General features: G+C 46.3%; 2 protein-coding genes and 1 pseudogene across 6 annotated transcripts in view; 2 read left to right on the top strand and 1 right to left on the bottom strand.

The window, feature by feature from the left end:
- HOOK3 (hook microtubule tethering protein 3) overlaps positions 1–15,367 on the bottom strand; it is an 88,355-nt gene extending 72,988 nt beyond the window's left edge. For 2 of the 3 annotated variants that reach the window (XM_061404613.1, XM_061404614.1), the window contains exons 1-2: positions 15,208–15,367; positions 6,705–6,790 (exon numbers count right to left, since the gene is read on the bottom strand). In XM_061404613.1, the coding sequence (XP_061260597.1) occupies positions 6,705–6,790; positions 15,208–15,264 (143 nt within the window). In that variant the 5' untranslated portion in view covers positions 15,265–15,367. Of the gene's footprint in view, positions 1–6,704; positions 6,791–10,934; positions 10,988–15,207 lie in introns of all 3 variants that reach the window. The other variant, XM_061404615.1, reaches the window with a different exon arrangement.
- On the top strand, positions 6,917–7,416 carry LOC133239747 (large ribosomal subunit protein eL24-like; annotated as a pseudogene).
- A 120-nt stretch (positions 15,368–15,487) lies between the features above and the next one.
- RNF170 (ring finger protein 170) overlaps positions 15,488–22,564 on the top strand; it is a 33,539-nt gene continuing 26,462 nt past the window's right edge. Inside the window, exons 1-3 of one of the 3 annotated variants that reach the window (XM_061404617.1) lie at positions 15,488–15,648; positions 16,129–16,231; positions 21,655–21,798. In XM_061404617.1, the coding sequence (XP_061260601.1) occupies positions 21,662–21,798 (137 nt within the window). In that variant the 5' untranslated portion in view covers positions 15,488–15,648; positions 16,129–16,231; positions 21,655–21,661. The remainder of the gene's footprint in view (positions 15,649–16,128; positions 16,232–21,654; positions 21,799–22,564) is intronic. The other 2 variants (XM_061404616.1, XM_061404618.1) reach the window with 2 other exon arrangements.

Here is a 22,564-nt window from a genome sequence, read left to right as displayed (position 1 = left end):
GTAGCCATCAGTATCTGCTATGGGTTGGATGCGGGATGTGGAGAAATCGGAGAGGGAGGTTTTAAGGTCTGAGCAGCTCAAGGCCAGCAATGCCAACCACTGAAACTAGAGGACGTCCGACTGAGTGGGTCTGGGTAGAAGGCAGGGCTTAGCTTTAGACGTGATGACTCTGAGATGCCTTTCAGATCCGACTGGAGATGTTGAGCCTAAATCAAGTCCAGCTGCCAGAGGAGAGATTCACGCTGGAGATAAAATCTGAGCATCTCGGGATACGGATGATATTCCAGGCCGTGAGATGAATCATCAAGAGGTGAAGCAAACCAAAGAGAAGGGAAGAGGGGTGAGGCCTGAGTCTAAGGCTCTGCACCCCAAGGAGGGAGCACAGGAGAGGGAGACCAGCCCAGGAAATGCAGACCACCCAGCAAGACAGGAGAGCAATCCTGCCGGCCACAGCACCCTGGAAGCCAAATGTGAGCGAGTGTCAGAAGGAAGAAGCAGTAAGCAGATGAGCATCTGTCCCTGGAGCACTCTCATCGGTCCCGGCGAGGACTGAGAGATCCTTGGAGTGTTCCTGCCGGTCCAGGAGAGGACAGAGAACGGCATCAGCAGCACGCAGGTAACTGATGTCCCGAACAAGAGCGGCTCCAACACGATGGTGGGGACACTCTGCCGGAAGTGGATGTGAGAGAGGTTGTTGGAGGTGGTCCGGGACAGACGCTCCGCCGGGAGGAGGACTGGTGTGCTGGTCGACAGGAGCAGGGTCCTGCGAAGTCTGTTTAAAGACACAGAAGCCTGCTGGTGGATATGACCCCGCAGAGCAGGGGAGAGAAGCAGAGGGCCCACAGGGGTGGGCGTCACTGCGGGCCCCAGCCCAGCCCGCAGGCAGCAACGGGCAGCAAGGTGGCGACACAAATGCTGGCAGCAGTGGGGTGGTGGGGGACGGAGTCGGGGATGCCAGGGAGACTTTGCTGTGTGTGTCTCAATGTTCTCAGAAGTACGATGGCCCCTACCTTGGAAGGTGATCAGAGGAGAGAGGGGGGACGCGGGGCTGGGGGTCTGCAGACGGGACAACGGAGGCAGCCCCCCAGAAGGAGACAGCAGGGCTGGGGTGGCACTGATACCGGATGACCAAAGGTTCCCGCCGGGAAACGCAGGATAACGCATCCCAGCATGTCGGTGTTTTTACCAGCCAGGCTCAGCTGCATCACAGACCTAAATAGAAGCACTGAAACTGTAAAACTTCTAGAGGAAAACACAGGAGAGAATCTTAGTGACCCTGGGTCTGGTAAAGGTTTCTTAATACAGTTTAAAAAACAAAACAGGTGAACTAAAAAAAAATTATTATTAAATAATAATTATTTAATAATAAAAAGTTCAAAAACATTTGCTCTGCAAAGACACTATTAATAAAGTTAAAAGGGAAGCCTCAGGCTGGGAGAAAATATTTTAAAACCTACATCTGAGAGCGAACATGTATTTAGAATTAAGAACTATAAATTCAAGAAGAGAGACAATTCAATTAAAAAAATAGGCAAAAGGGGCTTCCCTGCTGGCTCAGTGCTAAAGAATCCACCTGCCAATGCAGGAGACATGGGTTTGATCCCTGGGCCAGGAAGACCCCACATGCCGCGGAGCAACTAAGCCCATGAGCCACAACTAGTGAGTCTGTGCTCTAGAGCCCGGGAGACGTGATTCCTGAGCCCAGGGGCTGCAGCGACGGAAGCCGGCACGCCTCAGAGCCCGTGCCCCGCAACAAGGAAGCCACCACAGAGAGAAGCCCACGCACCGCAGTGAAGAGCAGCCCCTGCGCTCCGCAGCGAGAGAACTGCCTGCACAGCAACAGAGACCCAGCACAGCTAATAAATAAATAAAAGCATCAAAAAAAAGGCAGACGGGAGAGGGGACAGAGAAAAGGGAACCCTCCCACACTGCTAGTGGGAATGTAAACTGGAGCGGCCACTGTGGCGAGGAGTATGGAGGTTCCTTAAAAAACTACCATATGATCCTGCAATCCCATCTTGGGTATGTATCTGGGGGAAAAAAAACTCTAACTGGAAAAGATACACACAGCCCAATGTTCACAGCAGCACAATTTATAACAACCAAGACATGGAAGCAACCTACATGTCCATCAACAGAGGAATGGATAAAGAAGATGTGGTACGTATATACCATGCAATATTACTCAGCCATAAAAAAGAAGAAAATAATACCATCTGTAGCAACATGGATACAACTAGAGATTATCATACCAAGTGAAGGAAGTCAAAGAGAAAGACAAATACCGTATGATATCACTTATACGTGGGATCTAAAATACGGCACAAACGAACCTGTCCGTAAACAGAAGTGGACACAGACACACAAAACAAACCTACGTTTACCAACGGGGAAGAGGGTAGACAACAGATACATTAGGAGTTTGGGGTTAGCAGATATAAATTACCATATGTAAAATAAAGTCCTACTGTGTGGCACAGGGACCTGTATATAATAAACTGTAATAAACTCTGATAGAAAAGAATATTTTAAATATATGTGTATAACTGAATCACCCTGCTGTACACCAAAAGCTAACACAGCTTTGTGAATCAATTATATTCAGTTTTAAAAAATTTTAAAAAAGACTACCACAAACTGTTCACCAAAGGAGATATAGACATGTGTATACACACACACACGAAAAGATGCCCAATGTCACTAGTCATCGTATTGAGAGAAATACAAACAAACCCCACAGTGATGCACCCCTAGACAGCCATTAGAATGGCTATAATGAAAAACACCAGCTTCAGCAAGTGTTGCTGAGGCCGTGGGGCAACCGGAAGACTCACACACTGCTTGTGGAAATGTGCGTGGTGCACTCACTTCAGAAACAAATTGGCAGCTTCTTGAACGTTAAACATACAACCAGTCATTTCACCCTTACATGGAATTTTGCCCAAGAGAAATCGAAGTGTATGTCCATACAAAGATGGGGACACCAATGCTCACAGCATTTGTTATCGACTGTGATGCTAACAGAGCCTCACTCTATCTGTAACAGCCCGGACTACAGTAGCCCAGGAGTAGAGGGATGGATTAGTGTGCCTGTACAATGGAACACGCATGCACTCCAGTAATACGGGCAACAATACGGATGAACCTCTGATTGTGTTGCACTAAAGGAAGCCACCACCTCTCCCTCTAAAGGCAAAACATACTATGAGCCTATTTACATAACTCTCTATAAAATGCAAATTAACTGACAAAAAGCAAATCCATGGTTGCCCTGGGGATGTGGAAGGGTGGGGTGGGGGGTGCTGGAAGGAGGGGCTGAGAAAAATCTTTTGAAGTAATTGATATGCTCATTATCTTGACAGTTTCCTGGGCATCTCCACCAGTTAAAAAAAAAAAACAAAACCCATCAAATTCTACTCTACAAATGTGCAATTCAATGCACGTCACTTTGATTTCAACAAAGCTATTTAAAAAAGGAGGGGTAAGTCCTCAAAAGAAATGAACGGGCGAGCCAGGAAGAGACAAGGAGGAATCGTAAATGCGCATTATTAAGTGAAAGAAGTCAGTCTATATCCTGTGTGACCGGAAAAGGCCAAACAGTGGAGACAATAAAAAGATCCGTGACTGGGGGGTGGGGGGTGACTAGGCAGAGCTCTGGGATTTTCAGGGCAGATGCTAGTCTCTGCGCTGTAATGAAATTCGAGTGTACGACATGGAGTGAACGCTGTCGTAAACTGGGGGCTGGGTGATGACAATGCTTCCACGCAGGCTCAGCAATGGTAACAAACGTCCCGCGCTGTGGGGACTCTGACAGCGGGGGGGGTCTGTGTGGGGTGCGGCACGGAGCAGGTGGCGACTCACCAGACCACTGGCTCAGTTTTTACAAGCTTCTCTTATTGTAGTAAAATATACGTATGATTTATCATTCAGACCATTAAGTACGTTCACACTGTAGTCCGACCATCACCACCATCCACCTCCAGGACTTTCTCATCGTCTCATACTGAAACTTTTTTCCACTCAGTTTTGCTGTGAAACTAAAATTGCTCCAAAAAACAAAGTCTACTGATTAAAAACAAAAAACAGAGAGAGGTGAACCTACATGGGCAAACAGCAAGAGAGAATGCAGCAACAAGATGCTGGAAGCAGAAAAGCAGATGAGCAGAAAATGACTTAAAAGAGGAGAGAGAAAAATAAGTTGTACTAACAATAAGGATACTATGAATATATTTGATAAAATTTCTACTGAAACAACAGAAAAGATCCAGTTTTTTACTGCTCGGCTCAAACAAATGAAGAGACCTGCCCTTTCTCTGGGCATCCACATTTCGCAGGCGTTCCTGGGGTTGTCCTGGTCCCTCTGCTGGAAGATGTTCTGACCAGCAGCTGAACATCGAAGGTCTTCAAGGCTTCATGTACACATGTGTTCTTCTTACTCCATATTCTTCCCTGAGCTATGTAATAATCCACGCTCACGGCTTCCATTGAGAGACACCCAAATGGACATCTTCCTCTTGGACTCTTCTGAATGCGAGCTCTGCAGAGTTGCCTGCTAACTTTGAAACGTTCACAACTTTCTCTGCAGCGCTTATTATATTAGCAAGTTTGTTTCCATAGTTATTTAAAAATCCGTTTCTCTGCAGGTTATGAACTCTCTGAACGCAGTTACCCTGCGGTCTGTGCTTCCCCCTTGTGTCACCAGCGCTGGACACAGAGTAGCTGTTCAGGAAATATCAAACTGACAGAGGAGGAAGCTTCTGTGAAGCTGTATGATGCAATTATTTAAAACAGATAATACAGAACAACATGGATAAGTCATGAAGACGTTATGTTGAAATAATCAGACACAAAAGGGTATCAACTGTAAGATTTCAATTGTAATAAGGATGGTGTGGAACTCAGAATCATGGCTATCTTGGAGACAAGGGGTATTGATTACGGAAGGGCACGCGGGGAACCATCAGGGAGCCTGAAACGTTATACAGTTCTACCGGGTGGTGGTCACACCAATGTGTGCGCACATCCATGCATACAATACATACAAACATACACATAAATTTGTCACCTTTTTTTTAGTATGCTTTTTGGTCTGTGTTATACCACAACAAAATGAAAAAAAGGGATTCATTTTGAGAAAACAGAGTGAAATCTTGATGAGAAATACATATACAAGACTACAGTAAATTAGAACAACCACTTGGCAGAACATCATGTATGTTATGATCTTGGTTTGGTAAAATAATATGTACAAACAGGCTTTCTCCTGGTTTCTACAATTGAGAGAAATCCTACCCAAAGTAACTTAAACAAAAAACTCATTTAATAACACCGACTTGGAAAGCTCACGTAGCTATGCCCACTTGCCCACAAATAATTCTTATTAAGAATTTGAGTGAAACCCTCAAGACTGTTTAAAGCGCTATCAGGGCACCACTTACAGGTGACCGTGGAAATCACAAGCCCACTCTTCTCAGCGCTAGAACCAGGGCTGGTCAGGTTTTAGGCAAGCCTCCTTGAGTGCCACCAAAAAGCCTACACGCCTGTGTATCAGGAGGGATGTGCCATGTGAGTGCAGAAGACGGCAAGCTATAGTTCTCAGGCACGGACCCCTAACGTGAAAGGCAGGCAGATTCCCCAAAATGCAGGCGTCTGAGTTGCTTCTCAGACGAGCAGCTCTACACCGCTCCCTGCAAGGCGAGCAACAGCAAGAAGCCTTCAGTGATGACACCGGTCCTCAACCAGGCTGCAGGAAACCTCAGCAAGTCACAGGCAAATCTCTCACTGTCTCAGGCTTCAATAGACAACCGTGTCCCCCAGATCACGTCACACCTAATGACATCATAAATTCACAGGTAATCCTTTACTTGAAAATTCCTAGGTCAAAAGTTCAAGACAACCTGATAATATCAATTTTATTATTATGCTTTCCAAGTGCTCAGAAGGAAAGAACTGGGATTATTTTATATCACATATCTCAAACGAGTATCTCACTCCTTCCATTAGTCAGTAAACAGAGCACCCACGATCCAGGCAGAACCAACAGAGATGCTGACATTTGACTATTTTGGATCCACAAAGAAGGGCATTTTCAGATGGCTTACTCCAAAACCAGGTACTGCCTTAGGTGCCAGGATACAGCAATGAACGAAAGAAACCTCCCACCTCCAAGTGGAGCTTAAGAGTGTGTGTGTGTGTGTGTGTGTGTCTCCACAGGCAGCAGATAACAAACAAGCCAAATACATGGCATATGAGATAGTGCTGCCTACCTCTAGAAGCACACAGAAGGTTAACAGGGACACAGAACATGGGGCATGCCTTTCCTTTATTTTATAAAGGAAACATATTTATAAAATATAAAAGTATAAACCTTGCTGAGGAGACATCTGGGCAGAGTCCTACAGAAAGAGGAAGCCTCTTAAGAGCGTTCTAGAATGGCAAAATTGGGATGCTAACATGAAACTGTCTGCCGCACTTGCTGAAAAAACACATGAAGAATTCCAAACTGCTGGAGCACTGTAACGACTGCAGCCTTAACCACCCTGCAGCTGAAACAAGCACAGACCACCAAAACCACACGTGCCTCTCGGTTCTCAGTCTACAGGCAACTCGTGGGTCACGCCAACACTTTATTTTTTGGTCCATGTTTTCCATCTAATAATATCCATGTGCATAACACTGAACAAGATAAAGCGATTTGTGCTTACATCTTTTGAAGAACCTGGGCCATCACAACCCCATTCGTTAAATCTTCCACGGTCTGGCATGGTGCGTCCACGTTAAATGTCTGGATCTGGAAAAAAAGGGGGGAAAAAGAAAAGAGAGAGGGAGAAAAGAAAGATTTCACGGTTAACCATACAGCAGAATTCTCAGGCTTCTTTACCTCATCTTGGAGGTGAATACATTTTAAAAAAGCAGAACAGATCTTTCCTTCTTCCCGGCATTAGCCGTCCTGAAGGTGGAGCTGGGCCATTTCAGGGGGTTCAAGATCTACCCAGGGCATGGGGGGCGCTATGCCTGGACCGATGGGAAGGTTTTCCAGTTTCTTGATGCAAAATGTGAGCTGGCATTCCTCTCCGAGAGGAATCCTCGTCAGATCAACTGGACTGTCCTCTACAGAAGCAAGCACAGAAAGGGACGGTCAGAAGAAAAGACCCTGCCGTGCACTCAAATTCCAGACGGCTGAAGCGGGTGCATCTCTTGCTGATGTGATGGCCAAGAGGAAATCAGAACCTGAACTTCAGAAGCCTCAATGAGAAGAAACTGGCAGGGCCACCAAGGAAGCAAAAAAGGCTAAGCAAACATCTAAAAGGGCAGCATCGGCTGCTGCAAAGGCTCCCACGAAGGAAGGCAGCGTCTCAGCAGAAGACTGGGAAGCCTGTGAAGGTCTCTGCTCCCTGAGCTGGTGGAAAATGCTAAGCTGGGCGGATTGGAGTTTTAAATAAAGATCTGTCTTTAAAAAAAAAACAGCAGAACAGTAAGAAATGTTTTCCCTTATGGGGAATTTCCTGCAGGCTGCAGTGAAATTTTTTCCTTTTGGTAAAAGGAACTGTGGCAGAGTCTGGGCAGCTTCCCCGCATTCAGCATCCTCAGAGATAATCACCTAAGAGAGTCAGGACACCTGCATTCCCTCTGCCAGTGACCGGCTCACGGGCGCTCAGGCAAAGACAATCTGGACCAAACGGACGCAGACAGAGGCTTACGTGGGCTTCCAGGGAGGGAAAGCCAACCTCCCCTGGTGTGAATAAGGATGCTGGCGGCCTCAATGGCCATGAGCAGGCATCTTGTGACTGTTAGGATGAGGCCAATGCAGTAAATGGCAGAGAAGAGGAACAGGAAGAATGCGGTCCTGCAGGCCAAAATTGAGCCACCAAACTAAACCTCAGAGCCTCCTGTGATGCGAGATCCATCCCTTCTTTACATCTTGCCAAGCTGAGATTTCTTTCACTCAGAACCAACGTATCACGGGGGACTTCCTGGTGGCCCAGGGGTTAAGACTCTGCACGTCCACTGCTAGGGGCACGGATCTCATCCCTGGCTGGGGATCCAGGATCTTGCATGCTGCAAGGAGCGCAGCCAGAAAAAAGAAAGAACCAAAACAGCTTTCTACATATGTAGAAATCACAGCTACAGCTGGGTTATATTCTCAATTCACTTTGATTTGAAACATATCATGAATTACAACATGATATAGCTGAGAATCAGTAGCCACACTTGTTATTTCTGAGCAAGATAACACGCTGAGCCAACAATGATTCTACTCAGTACTGCAACCAGGACTTGGAAAGAAATAATCTCTGAGAACAGATAAAGGCTGTGCTCCGCAGTTTATAGGTTAGTAAAACGGAAGAGTACGGGCATCAGAGGATAGAACAGGGAAGAGGGTAAATGGTGGAAGACGCGGTTAAAGAAGGAAGCACCATCCTGCAGATCCTCACAAGCCACGTTAGGACTTTATCCTCAGAGCAACGGGAACAGGCAAAGGATTCTAGGCAGGAGAGGGAGGCTGAGCCATCTGCATAGTACAAGGATTGCAGCAGCAGCAGCACGAAGAAAGGCCTGCATGGAGGAGGCAGGGAGGCCTGTGTTAACATAACAGGTTTATATGTTAACACAGTTCAATTCAGTTCAGTCACTCAGTTGTGTCCAACTCTTTGCAACCTCACGGACTGCACCACACCAGGCTTCTCTGTCCATCACCAACTCCCAGAGCTTGCTCACACTCATGTCCATCAAGTTAGTGATGCCATCCAAGCATATCATCCTCTGTCATCCCCTTCTCCTCCTGCCTTCAATCTTTCCCAGCATCAGGGTCTTATCCAGTGAGTCAGTTCTTCACATCAGGTGGCCAAAGTATTGGAGCTTCAGCATCAATCCTGCCAACGAATATTCAGGACTGATTTCCTTTAGGATAGACTGGTTGGATCTCCTTGCAGTCCAAGGGACTCTCAAGTCTTCTCCAACACCACAGTTCAAAAGCATCAATTCTTCGGTGCTCAGCTTTCTTTATGGTTCAACTCTCACATTCATACATGACTACCGGAAAAACCATAGCCTTGACTGCATGTTAACACAGCTGAGGTCAAACCAGGTAACGACCTTGGAAACACTGCAAACAATGTTCAGCGGACCACCTGCCTTCAATACGTTTTACTTACAGGGTCATATTCCTAAAAGTGAATTTGCTGGACCAAAGTGTGCGAACCTTTCAAAGTTTCCAATAAATATCGCCAAGCTGCCCGTGATAAATGCTGCAGCAATCCACTGTCCCACAGCGGGGCAGTGTCCACGTCTCTGCGCCGTGCCATCTATCAAATCTTTAAACCAAGAATGATGAAGAAGTGCAGTCAGCAGCTTCTTCACATTTTCCGCAAAGCCTGATTGGTGGAGATGGTTACACGGCGGGAACTAAGGAAATGAGTTAAAAGATTGCGTAGCGAGTGGTTTTCACTCGGATGTCTATTTGGGAGAGGTGATGAAAGAGGGCCTGTCAGGCCCCCCGACATTAACCTTATGGGTGGCAGAGGCTCAATGTATTGTTAGTAAATGAATAAATGGACCTGATAAACATCACCTGTAGGAAATGACACTGAATTTTACTCCACACCCTCGCCGGCCGCCTTCTCAATGATAATGTGGTGGTAACAATGTATTGACTAGTTTAAAAAGAACTAAGTCCACACTGTCATCCTACAGTTGCTGAATACATTTCTTTCTTGCAGGCTTAGAATAAAAAAGAGCAGCGGGCGAGTGCACACCTCACTCATCTCCTGACCCCCAGCCTGACCCAGAAGACCTCTCCCTGAGCACGCTCGGAAGGTACACAGTAACTCCAGCGACTCCGCTGGCAGTCCAGTGGCTAAGACTCCACGCTTCCAAAGCAGGGGGCACGGGTCTGATCCCTAGTTGGGGAAAAAGGATCCCACCTGCCGCGTGGCTGTCCCCCTCCCCTCAAAAAACAAAAGAACTAACTCCATCTCCAGGTTTGTGCCTAATTTGCTGGCCGTGTGACCTCGGGTATGCCATTTTACCTCTCGTAACACCAGCTTTTCAACCTTGGAATTGGGAGAAATAGCTTCTGGAGGGGATCTTTAAGAATGAACAAGAAAACAGATGGACATTAGGTACCTGTAAAAGCCTTAAGCAGTAATTCCCAGACCTGGGTGTACACTCAATCAACTGGGAAGTTGGAGAGGACTGAGAGTCTATTTTTAACAAGTTCACCAAATAATCTTCTGTGCTAGGGCACCAGTTTGGCAGGTGGAGCCTTCTGATCCAAAGCACTACCAAATGCAAAGGATGAAAGATCAGAAAACTGCCACTGGGCAATCAGAAGAAAAAAACTCAATAAAGCAAGCAATTCAATAATGCAAGTAATTTACTTGTAAGACTCTATCTGTTTCTCTCGTGGGACTTAAAACTATTTTCATTTTAGTTTTTTAAATGTGGCTTCCAAACAATTATTTTCTGAGTTGGCTCTTGAGGTTTTTTAGCTGCTAGTGAGGGTGTCCATCTCTGCCTTGACATAAAAGTAAATGCAAGTCCCAGACAGACTCTCTCTGCAGAATTCCCTTCCAACGCGATAAAAATGTACTTGGAATTAGACAGCAGTGATGGTTGCACAATCTGTGATCACACCAAAGAGCACTGAATTGTGCACCTCAAAAGAACTTTGTGGTATGGGTATTTTATTTAAAAAAAAAAAAAAATCTGTCACCTACCAGTTCTCGTAAACTCTTGAGTTAACATCTGCAGGGTGTTTCAGGATAGTAGTAGACTAAAATTTAAAGGTAATTGCAGGCAACCACATTAGGGCATGAAACTCTGCCTCAAGGGTCATAACCTCTCTTTTAATTCCAAGAAGCTCTATTAACACCAACCGGAGCTCCACCTCACCACCCCCACAAAATCATGAGAAGGGGAAAGCTTGAGCTCACCTGGAATGACTGTCTCCACAGCAGTGGTTCTCAACCGGGAGAGATCTTGCTCCCTATGAGAAATTTCTAGTTGTAACAACTGAGTGGGAGCTATTGGTATCCAGGAGGTACAGACCAGGGATGCTTTTACTATTAAACCTCCTACGGGAAGCACAGGGCAGTGCCCACGACCAACGTGATCCAGTCCCGACTGGCCACAATGCTAAGGCTAACAAACCCTGCTCTGGAGCAGTGGTTCTCAGCGTGGGGGCTCAGGTCACTAACAGCACCACCTGGAAACCTGTTGGAAATGCAGAGTAGCAGATCCTAGCCCAGCCCTCCCGAATTACAGGCTCTGGAATCCGGACCTGGCAACCAGTAGTTTGATGAGCCCTGCAATTATGTTGATCCATACTAAATGCATAGGAAACACTTGTCAGTGTCACCCTGAATACAATCTGAACACAGGTAAAGTTCCGCGTCCAAAGTTACCCACAGTTAGTATGCAGCCAAGTCAGGATTTGAACCCGGGTGGTCAAATTTCAGAACCTATACTCTAAACAGGTTAAACTGGCCCTCTACTTAGGAAAAAAAAATAAGAAAGTTAAAGCTTTTAAAAACTATGCCTTTTTGTACATCTGACTCCTTTATTCCTCCAGTAGAGGACACCAATGGTAAGCAGAACAGAGTTAGAAGGGCAGAGCGAGTGGAACGGGGGAGAGAGCACCACAGAAACACACCCTTCCTAACTGTAAGCGCCGGTGCGCCGTTTCACAGGCCACTGCACGGGAAAATTCACAAGGGTGTGTTGATGTCACTGTGTGGGGATGGTTCCTGTTCACTTAGCCTCCTGCCATTAATTGGGGGCATTCTTGACTCTGGTTTTTCACTCTCTTAACCCTAGGAAAGAGCAATCGTTTCCTGCACTGCTTGAGAAAGGAGGCCTGATAGGTGTACTAGGTAGGGCAGACTTTTTCTAACAGGTAAGAGTGCATTTTGACTCAAGAGGGTGGGGAGACAGAGAGAGTAGAAATTTTCCAGCACGTCCTGCTGAACTTGCTTGATGCATCCACTTTGATTCTGAATTTAAGCTGCAACTATTTTCCTAGGTAGGATGATACTTTGTCTCTTAACAAACATTGCTCTTTCAACAAAAATGTGGAACTTTTGGTTCTGGGGCTAACCTCTGATACAACAGTGAATTTAGCCAGCATTTGGGGCAATCAGACGTCCCACAGACATGAATTCTGTACAGGTGGCTAAAGTTATCCTTTCAAGTGCCTTGATGCTATTCAGTTCAGTTCAGTCACTCAGTTGTGTCCGACTCTTTGCGACCCCATGAATCGAAGCACGCCAGGCCTCCCTGTCCATCACCAACTCCTGGAGTTCACCCAAACTCATGTCCATCAAGTCTGTGACGCCATCCAGCCATCTCATCCTCTGTCGTCCCCTTCTCCTCCTGCCCTCAATCCCTCCCAGCATCAGAGTCTTTTCCAATGAGTCAACTCTTCGCATGACGTGGCCAAAGTACTGGAGTTTCAGCCTCAGCATCAGTCCTTCCAATGAACACCCAGGAGTGGTCTCCTTCAGGATGGACTGGCTGGATCTCCTTGAAGTCCAAGGGACTCGCAAGAGTCTTCTCCAACACCACAGTTCAAAAGCATCAATTTTTCGGTGCTCAGCTTTCTTCACAGTCCAACTCTCACATCCATACATGACCACTGGAAAAACCATAGCCTTGACTAGACGGACCTTTGTTGGCAAAATAATGTCTCTGCTTTTGAATATGCTATCTAGGTTGGTCATAACTTTCCTTCCAAGGAGTAAGCGTCTTTTAATTTCATGGCTGCAATCACCATCTGCAGTGATTTTGGAGCCCCCCAAAATAAAAGTCTGACACTGTTTCCACTGTTTCCCCATCTATTTCCTATGAAGTGATGGGACCAGATGCCATGATCTTAGTTTTCTGCATTAGTTCAACTATTTCTGGTGGAAGAACTTCTAATATGTACTATATACCTCTAGTCTCAATCTAAATGCTGCGGAGTGAAAATAAGCTCTTATTTGATATTCAGGACCATAGTTACAATCTTCAGTGATTGAATGTGGAGACTGTAGCCATATATGAAGCTCAAGGACTGCCTGACCTAGGCTGAACTTCCAGCTCTCGGGTCTTCTGTGTCACTGACAAGTGCCTGCATCTTGCTGAGTGGGGCGGTTACCTTTTCACCTGCTGTGCGCAGAGCAATTGCACAACCAGGTTGGCTAGAACTTCATACAAAATAGAGCAGATTATTTCAAATGTGGGGGGCAGTCTTTTCTGAGGAATGTACAGTATACATTTTCTTTCCTCACTTTTCATTTTGGAATTGTCTTTGGCATTAATCCGGCCTTCAGTCAGGAGGGGAGCTACTGGAGTAAATGCACATTATCAGCTACTTCAGACATTTTCCACATTTTTAATAACAACTAGAAGAACAAACCCAGCGTTAAACTCAACTTTACTTGGAAAGGATTCAACGTACAATGTTTTAAAAATGTTTCCAAGTCTTAGAATTGATTATCTTTGTTTGGACTCTGCCCTCCAGTTTTGTCATTGATAATCTCTTACCTTCCCCCTAGAAACTTTCCTTGATGACCTTCCAGTGAAATTTCAAAAAGGCTGTTTTCTACAAAGCCAGATCCTTTGACCACTCTGTGGAGCTGATCACCTTGATGATCTCCATTTTCTTAACAACTTACCACATTTTAAACAGATGCTGCCATGACGTGCTTTTGTTAGCACCCCTTCAAACTTCCCTCTGTGATTCTTCCTCTGTTACTTTTACTAGCACTTCTCACCCGAATCACTGCACTGATCACCGCCTTTTGGCAGATGCCCTTCAAACACACCTTTTCTCCCTGACTTGTCTTTCCAAACTTTAAACAATGTAGCCCTATTTCAGATTTAATACCTTTCTTCATCTTTGCCCTCTTGGCTTTTTTCTTTCTAGCACTGAGGGAGGTACAGACCAAAAATGCTCATTTTCAGATCCCCCACCTTCTGTTTACAACCTCTGCCAAATCCAGTCCTTCCACAAAATCAAAGAATGTGGTGATTCTTTCCTTTATCTCTGTCCTCCCAGTCAAACTCTGGCCACATTATGCACCTTATCAGCTTTGTCTCTGCCCTAAAATACGGCCGTGAAACCCATTTCCCCACGTGAAGTTGCACCTCACTCTAGCTGTAAGCTGTGTGAACTATATACTACTGCAAACAATTTGAAATTCCAAGAACGGCCTCATGCAAAAGTCACTAAAACAGACCCCTCTATCGCGGTACATATTGTTTCAGAAAACACAACTTGATCTGTGATGAAAGACAAATTATGACAATCTCAGACGATTTTCACTACATTTGTTACAACCAGCCTAGGGCAGTGCCCCAGTAACCCTTCCACTCGAAGGTCCCCCCCCCACGTAGGAGACTCAAGTCCACAATCCAAGCTCATCACCCAAGGCACCGCTAAATATAATCCGTTTGGCATCTGTTTCTTACCTTGAGCATTAATACATACGCTGTAGTCACCTCCATAAATATATTAGTGCTTCATTCTAAAAGTGATACTAAAAGAGATATTTAACGTTTTTTAGTAGTGAGTGAAACGAACTCTCCCCAAAAGAAGTACCGGGTTTATCCCGTGGCTCTGCAGATATACACACACACGCACACGCACACCCCAGGTACTGACAACACACTTAGGAGAAACACACAAGCTTGGGTGTTAATGTCCAGCTGTGGAAAAGGCTGCTACAGGCACGGTTTTTGGCGTGAGAACGGAACACCTTTATAGGCACATGTAAGAATTTTCATCAACATTTAATAATTGAAAATTGAGAATGCCACAGCGTGGCGCTCCCCACCAAGCCCTCCGCAAATGTCGACTCCCACTACTGACGCCCAGATCCCCCAGCCTTGCGGTTTATTTCCATCCCGAGCGCCTCTCCCTTCCTCCCGGATGCCCGGAATGGGCCTCCGTGGAAGCCCCCCTGCCCGCCTCCCCGCGCCCCGCCCCGCCCGGGGCTGCGCCGTCCTGCCAGCGTGACAACAAAGGCGGGAGCTTCGGGCCGGGGTCCCGGGAGCCCCCCCACCCCCAGTCCCCGCGGCCGCCCCGGGCCTCCGCCCAGCACCGGGGGCTCCGCTCCCCGGATGTGACGGCAGCGCCGGCCGGGCGCGGGGTGGGGGGGGGGGTACCCCGGGACGGCGGCCTGGCGGAGGTCTGGGGCCCCCCTCCGGAGCGCGTCGCCCACCTACCCAAGTGAGGAGGCTCTCGCACAGCTCCGCCCGCTCCAGGGTCTCCACGTTGAACATCTTCCCGCCGCGGCTCCGGCCGCCCCGCCCCGCCTGAAGGCCCGCGGCGCGGCCCGGGCTGCGTCCTCCGCGCGGCCGCCGACTCCGCCCGGCGCTGGAGGCCGCCGCGGCTCCCGCAGCGTCACCGGCGCGCCGCCGCCGCCTCGCCCGGCCCGCGCCCCGCCCGCCGGCCCGCGCCGCGCACGGCCCAGCCTGCCTGCCGCCCGCCGGCCGCCCCCGCGCACGGAAGCGCGCAGCGCGCGTGCGCCGCGCCCGCGCCCCGGCCCGCGGGAGGAGGAGGAGGCGGGGGCCGCGGCCAGTGGTGCCGCGGGGGCGGCGGGCGGCCCCGGAAACACTCCGCGCCTCGGTCGCCGGGAGCTACCAGGCGTCCCCGGCGCTGCAGAGGTACGCGCGGCTGAGCGCCGGCGGGGCCCCGGGCCCGGGCGGGACGGCGGGAGGCCCCGGGCGCCCGCGCCGGACGGCCGACGTGGCGAGCTCGGGGCGCGCGGACCTCGGGGCCCCGGGAGGCAGGGGACTGGGGGGGGTGCGGCGGGGTTGGGGGAGCGTGGTGCCGCCGGTCCTCCCCACCCCCCCCGGAGCACCGCGGCCTGGCCCTCCTTGCCCAGTGGCCAGGGGACTGGCCTTCACCCCCACCCCCCGCCCCGTTCCTGAGCATGCACCCTCTGCAGCGTTACCGATGAATCATTAGGCGAGACACCGTGTGCAGGGAAGTGCACGCACAGCGTGCGTGCCTAAAGACTAGTTAGTAATAAACAGGTGAAAAAAACAGCATTGCCTCCCCCACCTCCTGTTCCTTTTCTGAGCACCTTCCCTCCTCCGTCCACTGACTTCTGTGATATTCACTTTCTTGCTTTTTCTTTATAGCTTTCCCACCGACGTCTGCATACCTAGACCACGCCGTTTTTACTCTGCCTGCTTTTGAACTTCTGCGAAATTGTGTGTGTCATTTCGTGGCTTTTCGTTCCTAGTAAGTTTGTGTAGATCCATAGGTAGTTTTCACCGCTGTCTAGTACTTCACTCTATGAATATAACCGTCTGTCCACGCTACTGTCGTTGGGCAAATTTTGCACTTGTAGTTTGCGGCTAAGAACAGTGCTCTAACATTCTTATCTCTATAGACTGGTGCCACGTGTAAGTTTTTGGGGGGAATAGATGCCTTTGAATCCTAGAATTTTTGAGGTATAGGGTATGCATAACTTTACTGCATGATGCCAGACTTTTATCTGTGGTGCAGCAAAATTAGCTTCCCAGCACACACCTTTCTTTGGTTTGCGGTTCCTGGAGCCCCCTTTTCTCATTAAAACTAGGTTTTGGAGCTCCCTTTACCCATTAAGATTAGGTTTTGTCATTGAGCTTTCGGAACTGCCAAGACACCATTGGGTTTGTTTGTTTGTTTGTTTTCCACATATGTATATTTGGCTGCATCAGGTTTTAGCTGCAGCACAGGGAATCTTGTTGAGGCAAGCAGGATCTCTAGTTATGGCACGTGTGCTCAGTAGGTTGTGTTAGTTGCCCTGCGGCCTGTAGGGTCTTAGTTCCCTGACCAGGGATTGAACCAGCATCCCCTGTATTGCAAGGCAAATTCTTAATCACTGGACCACCAGGGAAGTCTCAGCATTGAGTTTTTAGTGATGCTTTTCAGAGTACCGGTTATCAGATTTTTCATTTTGTGAATGTAGAAAATCTTACCGGAAGTCTTCTCAGCGGTGTTTTAAATATTCTCCCCTACAGCATTTTATTTTAAAGGCAGAGAAACTTTTAGAAGTGATAAAATGTACCTCACCCGCCCTTGTTTCCTCTGTTGGTGCCTCTGGACCTTTGTGGAACCAGAGTTTCTACATTCTGAGCTAGGTTATATCTGTAGGCTCCCTGGCGCTGTTAAGTGACCGTCTGCCTTGTTAGGCAAGTGAAGTCAGCAAGTTGGTTTGCCCTCCTGTGCAGCCTTTCTTGGAATGTGGATCCTTTCTGGAAGGCCTGTCCCGCGTGAGCATCTTTGCTCCACCTGCTCCCTTTCTCAGGCCTTTGACCTCGGCCTCCCAGGTCTCAGGTTTGAGGGCTCACCCACAATGCACTTGTGCGTGATGTGTTCTTGAGCGTTCCGTTCGGTAGCTGCAGTTTCCCTCCATGAAGGAAATCATATTAAAAACTTCTTGCATGTGAGTACTTGTCTGCAAAAGCCATGTTTCTACATGAATTTGGGTAAAAAGACATTGAGTTTTCTCCTTTGAAGTTATGGAATTTCCTACACTTCCTTTGTTTGTCTGTGTTGTTTTTTTCCTGAAAGCTTTGGAAAAGATCAAAGGGAATCAAGTGGGCCTTGTCTTAGCTCTCTTTCTCTGGTTCCTTGGAAGCTAGTTCTCATCTACAGCTGTTTTATCAGCTTCACGTAAACACGGTGCTGTCCTTCGTGGCAATGTGCCAAATTTATCCAGTCCCCCCAAGAAACACATACTTAGAGCTCTGATTAAAGAGGGCTTGGGATGCTGCTCAGTGCAGTTGTGGGGAAGGCGTGGCTAAGTTTTATCATGGTTCCATGGACTCATTGAAGATGGTTAATAATAGTAATCAAAGTATCGTAGCTTCCATTTATTGAGAGCCTGCCAACATGCCACATGTTTTACCTATTATCTCATCAACTCCACAAAACAAGTGTGTTGTTTTGTTTTTTTTTTTTTGCCAAAAAAGTTCAACATAGTTTGTTACTTTTACGTATTTTACTTATGAGGAAGCTGAGACCCAGATTTTGCACGAGTACGCAGTTGTCTGACTGCGAAACTCGTTTTTCTTCAATATATTAAGCTACTCGATAATCCTTGGCCAGCTAAGCAGTAATGAAGCCAGTGCGGAAATCAGTTCCTCTTCTATCAGTTACCAACACCATTCCCAAGATCGATGTGTTTTGTTTCTGTAAATCTCAAATAGTTTAAGACAGAGTACTGATCACTTGTTTTCATTTAGCAGGATCCTATGAAATAGATGAGATACCGTGTTTTATAAATTTCATACCCTTTCCTTGGGGTTTCAAGCAAGTAGTGCGTTTAGTGCGAGGCCCTGTCGTGCCTGTCACTGAGGTCTTCAGAAGGTGCCCACCTCCTGGAAACCAGCAGTCTCTAAGGTGCTTGGAAAGAATGGTAGACGTCTTAAATCTTTGAGCAGTGAAGCCTAACTTTCATCCCTGAAGGGAGGAAGCAGGCACTGGCCTTTGTGTTTATTATTAAAGTAATACATCCTGGCAAAGAATTCAGACTGTAGAATTTTATCCTGGGAAAGATACGAATCTGGCTCTCCCAGGCCAGCTGCCCACTTGTAAGCGTTTTAACCTTTGCTGTTTACCTTTCCTGCCTTTTATTTATTTATTTTTTAATTCCAAAAAAACTCCGATTCAGAGAAGTGTGGTGGTAAAAGGAAATTAAGAAATCCTCAAATCCCAGCCTTTTCCTTTTGCAGAAAATGAGCGGTCCTGAGAGATTTAAGTGACAGCAGAATTGGAGCCGAACTCTGGGCCTCCATGCCTCCTCATGGTGCCTGGGCTCGAGCTGAGAACCCGCGCCCTCAGTTACAGTCAGAAGTACTGTTTTGTCTCGGGCCAGTAGAACCTGGAGGACTGGAGTTCAGGTTGACGTTGGAACTCATTTCCAAGTCATCTCTTCAAGTAGATGATTTTATTTCTTTTTATTGTTTATCCCCTGTAATGCCTCTTTCCAAACTGAAGTGGTGGATCAATACCTCATTGCTGAGCCACTAACTCCTACAGGTCCTTTTTTGACTTTGATGATAAGAGACTGCTGGCGGAAGTTAACTATTGAAACCCCCAACAAGCCGATCAGACACCGCTAGCAGTTGTCCGTGCGAGGGCTGGTGTTTCCACATGGCGAGGAAACGCAGCCGAAAGGACCACAGGTTCCTCTGTGAAACTTCCCAGCTGTCTCTGCCCTTCCCACCCTCTCTCAGCCCAGGCACCTTCTTCAGTGACACTAGAATTTGTGGAAATAAAAAGTGACTCTTCGTTTCAACAACATTGGACACTTTTGCTAGAAGATGGTGCAAATAACATTGCATGATCCTGCAACACTCAAAGTATCCTGGATCTCTGAGCTCTCGAAAATGTGAAGAAAGCAGAATCTTAAGGGTGGCACTGGTAGAAGTCATATATTTATTCAGTAGAGTGTGTGCATATATTTTTATTGAAAAGTGTAGTTGATTTGCAATGTCAACGTTAGTTTCAGGGGCACAGCAAAGCGATTCAGTTATAGGGAAGGGTGGGATGTGGGAGATTGGGCTTGACATACATACACTGCCGTGTGTAAAACAGTTATTGGCAAACCTGCCGTATAGCCCGGCTGATCCCGGGGCTTTGTGATGACCTAGAGGAGGGGGATGGGGGTGGAGGAGGGAGGCTCAAGGGGAAAGAGGGAGGGGATATAGGTATACCTATGGCTGAGTCACATGATTGTACAGCAGAAACTGACACAACATCATAAAGCATTATACTCCAATAAAAAAGGAATATATTGTGTGTGTGTGTATACACACAAATATATATATATATAGTTTATACAGTAGGATTTAGTCACCTTATCACTGATTACACCTGGAAGAATACAGAAACAAATGCAACCCATTTTTTTTTTTAAGTACAAAGTAATAAACTCCCTACATGTACAGCATATGAGAGAATCCTAGCAACCTGATTGAGTAATTAGAGGCTGGGAATCTTGACGTGGGATAACATTTGCTTATCTCTGAGCAGATGTGAGTCATCCTCATGCCCTTAGGACTTCTGACACGGCCCAGCATCTCAGTTTAAACAGAGGAAACCTGGCCATAATACAAATCTAAATTGTCCGCGTGGCCACCCTGAGATTGTTGGAGGCTGTTTTCTTCAGTTGGCTGTTCATCTGAGTGTTCTTTTGAATAAAATCCTGAGGTGAAAACTCCTTCTCTGAGTTCCTGGTGTGTGCTTTCATTAAGATTACTCAAAACCTGTCATTAGAAAGTTCCTGATGCATCAGGCCATTACTATGTGTAAAGCCGATGATAGCTGTCTTTGATCTGTTTGTTTGCTTAAGTTTCTTCCGTGAGAGGTCATTCATTTTCTTACTAGTTTTTCAGGTCCTTTTCTAAAGTGTTAAGACTTTCACACTCAAAGTTTCCTTTGAACAGAAACTCACCTGATTAATGATGCCATTGAATAAAGCTATTTTCAGGGCAGTACATTATACACATAGAGGATTTTATTTATTTTTTTTTTTTTTTTAATTTTATTTTATTTTTAAACTTTACATAATTGTATTAGTTTTTGTCATTGAATATTTATTGCCTTTATTTCCCTTTCGGTGTCTTATGAGATTTTAAGTAACTTCAGTGTTTGTCATCTGAAAGAAATAGGAATTACCTGTGATATTTGGACTCTGATGTGGTCTGGCTAATTTCCCTCATACTTACAGAAATCGGGTATTATTTTCCTCCAGTTGAGTGATAACTTTCTCAACTGGGAAGGATCCTTTTGTATGTTGCCTTGTCTCTTCATAAGGAAATTCAACCTGAGAGTCATTCTGACTGCCAAGCAGGTCACAGAATTCTGAACTATAAGCTGAGCTTAGTCCCAGCTGAGACCAGTAGTTTTCCAAGCACCAGAATTTTTATTAATTCAAGTAGTCTCAGGATAGCTATCAAAGGCTGTGTGTTCTATGGTCTTTTAACTTTTCAAATTACCAACACCGTAAGTAAGGTAAGTCGCTCCTGTTTGTTAGGTCCTGCTGTGTACAGGACAGCATGCCAGGTAGGGCAGGAACGTTTGCAGAAGCAGACAGTGTCTTTCCTTCCCTGTCCATGCTGGTACATTCCATGATTCTCATTCAGTGCCGTGAGGGACAGGATGGGGTGTGATCTACATGGGGAATGCATGTGATGTTCAGGAGTAAGGAAAGAGCCCCTGGGCGTGAGGAATGCCCTTTATTCCTTAACACTTTTTAATTTTTACTCTATTTTTGTCGATGCTGGGCCTTCATTGCTGCATGCGGGCTTTCTCTGGTTGCAGCAAGCGCAGGCTACTCTCGTTGCAGAGCACGGGCCCTAGGCTCACGGGCTCAGTAGTTGTGGCTCAACGGACTTAGTTGCCCTGCGATGGCTGGGATCTTCCCAGATCAAAGATCGGACCTCTGTCTTCTGCATTGGCAGGCGGATTTTTAACCAGTAGACCAGCAGGGAAGTCCTATTCTTTAATAATTAAAAAAAAAACCAAAAAACTCACTGCTGGAGTTATCTTCTAATGCAACCTACTGCAAGTGGGCACTAAAAGAGGTCAGCTACATTTGTGTTGTTTTTAATGGATATATTTCATTTTCACTGTACTGTTTGTAATTTTCATCTTGTTTCTTTTCCTTTTAGACCTGGAATGGCCAAATATCAAGGTGAAGTTCAAAGTTTGAAACTGGATGATGATTCAGTCATAGAAGGAGTAAGTGACCAAGTACTCGTGGCGGTTGTGGTCAGTCTCGCTTTGATTGCTACCCTGGTATATGCACTTTTCAGGTGAGACTAAAGGACAAAAGAATTGAGATAATGCATATTTCCAAGGGCAACTGACTGACTGTGTCTAGTAATGGTCAATACTTAATGTGAAAAGGAAGTGCTAGACTTCAGTGACTGTGAATACGTATTAAGGTATTTTGTTTTCCTGTCATCAACGTTGTCCAGTCAGAAAAAATTTAAATCTGTCATCCATATTTTGAATGAAATGTTAATATTTTCTGTTGGACTGTCACAGTTTTAACATGTGATTTTCATAATTGAACTCATCAACTTGCAGTTGATACAATAGGCGCAAATATATTTTCATGTTTAAATGAAAAAACCTGGGGCCAAAAAATACCTTGGACAGTGTAGAGGGACTTAAGATTAGAATTAAAGTTACTGTTGTAGAATCAGGAATAATAAAGATCTCAGATGTCTATATGCCAGTACAAGAGACAAGGTAATAAACTAGAAATGTAAATACTGACAAATAGAGGTTAATTTCATATGTATCACTGAAAACAGAAATGAGCAAAAAAGTATAAAATAGAAAAGAGATTAATTCCAAAAACTACAGATCTTTTCGTTTCTTCTAAAAATTAAGAAAGGATTATTGAACAGGGTGTGAGCGTTCTCTTTTACGTCTGCATGGTTAGTTTCTGAATTAGGGTGACATTATGTTGATTTCAGTAGAATACTTACACGGTACTTGGTGATGCACTTGTGGGCATAGTGGGGAACTGATGACCAGAAGATAGCAGATTTACTATCTGCTGAGTTTATA

The sequence above is a fragment of the Bos javanicus genome, chromosome 27, assembly GCF_032452875.1.
Source record: "Bos javanicus breed banteng chromosome 27, ARS-OSU_banteng_1.0, whole genome shotgun sequence".
In the NCBI taxonomy this organism is placed as follows: Eukaryota; Metazoa; Chordata; class Mammalia; order Artiodactyla; family Bovidae; genus Bos; species Bos javanicus.
This window is presented reverse-complemented; position numbering and strand designations above follow the sequence as displayed.